The 4,452-nt window shown below is 47.5% G+C and overlaps 1 protein-coding gene across 1 annotated transcript; it reads right to left on the bottom strand.

Annotated features, from left to right (window-relative positions):
• Nucleotides 1-2,046: 2,046 nt before the first annotated feature.
• Nucleotides 2,047-3,093, bottom strand: LOC104527527 (melanin-concentrating hormone receptor 1-like). Its single transcript, XM_010171268.2, has one exon. The coding sequence runs from the start codon at nucleotides 3,059-3,061 to the stop codon at nucleotides 2,054-2,056; it is 1,008 nt and encodes a 335-aa protein (XP_010169570.2). The 5' UTR covers nucleotides 3,062-3,093; the 3' UTR covers nucleotides 2,047-2,053.
• Between the last annotated feature and the right edge of the window lie 1,359 nt (nucleotides 3,094-4,452).

Genomic DNA, 4,452 nt, shown 5'->3' with positions numbered 1-4,452 from the left:
AGTTATAAAGCTTGAAAGTTCCATCTGCATCTGGTTTTATCACCCAGGAAAATGGGCATGAAAAATTGACAAGACACTGTAGAGTCTCAGTGTGGATGTGCTGCTGCAGTGGGTGCAGGTTGACAAAGCTTGGAGTGAAAACACAGAGAGACCTTGCTGTGAAGTTTGTTCAGTGACTCAAAAAGCAACGTGCTGCATCTGATGTTGCCGAACGTGCTGGTGTTGTACACCAACCTGCTTTGATCACCAGAGGTATGTGAATGGCTGTGTGTTCTCTGCAGGGTGTAGGCTAAAGTATTGGCTGTACTTAAAAACGCCTGTGAGTGTGGTGTGTGTGCATGAGATGCACCTGTAAGTGTGCACGTGGCTTGGGAAGTCCTGTGCAGGTGACACAGGTTTGCTGTGTAAGGGTGAATTTCTGGTCTGGGTATATTGTGGGTGGCTGGTGGCATGAAACCATAAGCGTGGTAACAAATTCTTTTGTGCTGTTTGATGTTTTTAATTCTTCTTTGTATTAAATTCATGTACAGTAACCAGTTTATCTATGTTTGACAAAGCGTTGAACAACGCCCTGCGGAGGCAATCGGTGTAATCCCCTGTGTTTAGCTGATCTGCGCTGTCTTTTCTCTAGTCTTTGTAATGAGCAAATTTATTTCCTAATCTGTGACTGTTAAAGCCGCAAATACAAACCACAGACACTTAATTTTCCCGTCTTTAAACTTTGAAAAGCATTTGGTATTTTGAGGAAGCTGCATAAGCAACTTTGCTTCCTCTGAGCTTCCTTTTCACATCATAGAATAGAATAGAATCCCAAACTGGTTTGGGTTGGAAGGGACCTTAAAGATCATCCAGTTCCAGCCCCCCTGCCATCAGCAGGGACGCCTTCCACTAGACCAGGTTGCTCAAAGCTTCATCCAACCTGGCTTTGAAAACTTCCAGGGAGGAGCAGCTACAGCTTCTCTGGGCAACCTGGGCCAGTGTCTCACCACCCTCACAGTGAAGAACTTCTTCCTAATATCTCATCTAAACCTCCCCTCTTTCAGTTTAAACCCATTTCCCCTTGTTTTGTCATTAACTGACCTTATGAAAAGTCCCTCCCCAGCTTTCTTGTAGCCCCTTCAGGTATTGGAAGGCTGCTATAAGATCTCCCCTGAGCCTTCTCTTCATCTTGCTCTACAGATCACTGCACGCTGTATTTTTTTAGTCATGTTTAAACCCCTTTGCCTGGGGTTCCCCGATGGTCATGCAGACTGCGAGGCACAAGAGCAGCATGAGGAACTAGCGGTGTGAAAATCGTCTCATTGGCATGAACAGCCACAAAGCTGGTGTTAGCAGCAGTAGTTTTGAGAATTGGTTGAAGTCCCTCAAAGCAGTGCAATTGTTATCTGCCTGCTTTTGCTTGAAACACTCAGGATTGACATCAGAATTAGCAAGTTATTGAAAACATCTTGGCTGCCAAACAATACAGCCCACTGGAGGCAGATGGGGCTGGACCAAAATGCCAAGTGGCAGACCTAGGTGAGACTTTTGACCCCAAGATCTCTCTCTGCTGTTTGCTTCTAGGACATGAGCACAGCCATGAAAGTTTGCAGGTCAGATTTCTTACCAAAAATAAACATACATATGACATTGTGCTTCAAAGGTTCAAGTTTTGAATGAAGAAGCTCTATGTTGGCGTGCTGCTCAGGAATCTTGGGCTGGGGAGGTGGGGAATCACTGGGCAGTGATGTTGGTAGAGGTTTTACTCTTCCAGGCTTTCCCTCTTGAAAGCCTCTCACTGTCTTTTCTCTCTCTTCCATCCATCCTCTTTGGGGACCCAGCATCTTCTGTGATAGAGTCCTCCTGGGCAGGAGTGGAACGAAGCAGCAGTATGCAGCATCTCATCGGCCAAGGGCAGTGTGGGGGCAGAGCCCTGCAATGAAAAAGGGAGGCACCCAGACTCTTGGAGGTGTAAGCTTGTAGTTCATATACGTCACCAAGAATTACCTGAAGCTGCTGCTTCTCCATCGACTATAGATCTGAAGGCTTTTTGCTGCGGTCACTTCAAAGTGTCCTAGTGAACAGTCACAGGCAATGAACGTGGGGAAAAGTCCTCCAGAAACTGAGTCTGCTGAGTGGATTCTGGTGCCAGTTTTAGACAGACGCTAGCCTCAGTCATGCTGTTGTTGTTGATGGAGCTGCTGTTGCGACATGGCTCTTTTGCAGGGCGGATGGCCACTAAGAACTGGCGCTTGAAGGTCTCGCTGAGGGCAATGTAGAGGAAGGGGTTGAGGCAGCTGTTGGCATAGCCCAAGCTAATGGCAACGTTGTAGGCATAAAAGAAGGCCACAGATGGTGTATCGATGCCAAGGTGAACCAGCTGGAGGATATAGAAGGGAGCCCAACATATAAAAAAGGCAGAGCAGATGGCAACTGCCATGTGGGTGACTTTCTTGGTACGTACCCGGAGGCTCCTTTGGGGCAGTGGGACCACAGTGGTGGCCATGTGCTGGAGGATCTTAAAATAGACCACACAGATCACAATCAATGGCACAGCAAATGCCAGCATGAACTGATAGAGGGTGAACCAGTAGATATCAGTCTCTGGGTTTGGAAGCAAGAGACCACAGCGGACAGTCCCATCCTCCAGAGGCATAAGACCTGCATACATCCACACGGGAATGATGGTCAGGAAGGAGAGGAGCCACACTAAGCAGATAACTAGAGCTGCAACACACGGGGTCCGGACGTAGGTAGATTTTAGAGGGTAGACAGTTGCCAGGTAACGGTCCAGTGTCATCACTGTAAGGATGTTGGTGCTGGTGATCTGACTGTTGGTGTCCAGGGCAGTGATGATGGTGCACAGGGGAGCTCCAAAGTACCATGAGCCATTGCCTAGGAGCTGGTGAATGAGGAAGGGCATGCCTAAGAGGAAGAGGAGGTCCACAATGGAGAGGTTGAAGATGAAAATGTCAGGCACAGTCTGTTTACATCTCAGCTTTTTCTTCTTGACAATAGTGTAGATGACAATGAGGTTCCCCACGATGCCCAGGAAACAGATTATGCTGAAGAGACTGGGCATGATCACATTGGTGTACGGTGCTGGCTTCTCTGCTGCTGCCAAAACAAATCAAAGCCGTGAGTGCAACCCAGAGGCAACCTCTTTACATCTCTGTGTGCTTGCCCTGTCCTGCAGCTGGATCCCCCTCAAAGATCTAGCTTGGAATGATGTTTAACACTCTCTGTCATACCTGGAGAGATTTAGCTGGGGATTTGACACTTCTTCCTCTGCCACTCAATGTGTGCAACACACCACCCAAATCTGGCCATGTGTAGATATCTTTCCTCAGCTCTCTTGATGTGCTTCTGTCCTGACTTGAACCTTCCCAGCTCTTTTGGGGGGACTAACATTGGTTCTCTGCACTTGCCAGTGTCTGAGAGGGAGTTGGTAGTAACTTTTCTTCCTGGGAGTGCTGGGTATCCAGCCACTGAGGGGAGTGGGTGAGGCAACTGGTGCTTTCCACAGCAGAGAAGTGAACCTCTAGGTGGGTGCCAAAATCTGGATATAGTCAGTGCTCAAGCTGTTGTCAGAAAGCTTCAGCTCATCTGGGTGACTTATCTATTGTCCAGTATGAGACACAGAGTTCACTGACCATGTAGGCGGATAGCTACTACTGATCTAAACTGTGAGATCTGGGACTGTACCCTGGCTGTGTCCCACCTCTGTTGTCAGGGTTAGGCCAGAGAATGTGCTCCTTTGAATCTTCCTCCCCTGCCCTTCTCCCTTTCTCTAGTTTCTTTTCGAGAAGGAAATCCAGGTGTGTGGCCAGAGAGGGATTTGGGAGTATGTTTCAGAGTGGCCCTTCAAAGGGAATATTGAAGACTATAGTGGCCCTAGTTGTACATGGAGAAAAGAAATGGCTTAAAGCTGTTCTCTCTGGGTTCTGGATGTAGGTGGGTTTCAAAGGCAAAATTCTTGCCTGATAACACTTAGCTTATTGATACTTGACTGTTGCTGTTTGGGGTGGGAGACCCAAATATAATCAAATTCACATTTGCCTTGTTCCCAACCCCAGCTTTCAAATCTTATTTTGAAGCTACAAGCCGTCAGTGCCAACCAACAGGGATTTCTGCTCTTGGGCACAGAAGGTGGTGTCTGAGGCACCACTGATTGTGGTGCTTTCTGTTCTGTGAGACTGCCATATGCAATGTGTGATGGAGTCTTAAATCACCTTCTCAGCTGAGACAAATCTCATTACTCCTCTCCTATGGGACTTGATTTTTTTTCCTGAGGGAAGGCTTTGTGTGAGTTATTTGTGTGGCTGTCACAAAGACACGCGTGACATCCCTTAGGCTGCATGTGTCTTTCATTGAATTGCAGATGATTCAATGTGGTGTTAATTGGAAATGCTTTCAGTCACTGTACTGTTTCATCTCCTTAGCAGCCTATACCTGGAGGAGAAGTGGGGAGGT

Source organism: Antrostomus carolinensis, unplaced genomic scaffold, assembly GCF_000700745.2.
Source record: "Antrostomus carolinensis isolate BGI_N321 unplaced genomic scaffold, ASM70074v2 scaffold18957, whole genome shotgun sequence".
NCBI classification, from domain to species: Eukaryota; Metazoa; Chordata; class Aves; order Caprimulgiformes; family Caprimulgidae; genus Antrostomus; species Antrostomus carolinensis.
Note: the sequence above shows the minus strand (reverse complement) of the source record. Positions and strands in the feature narration are given on the sequence as shown.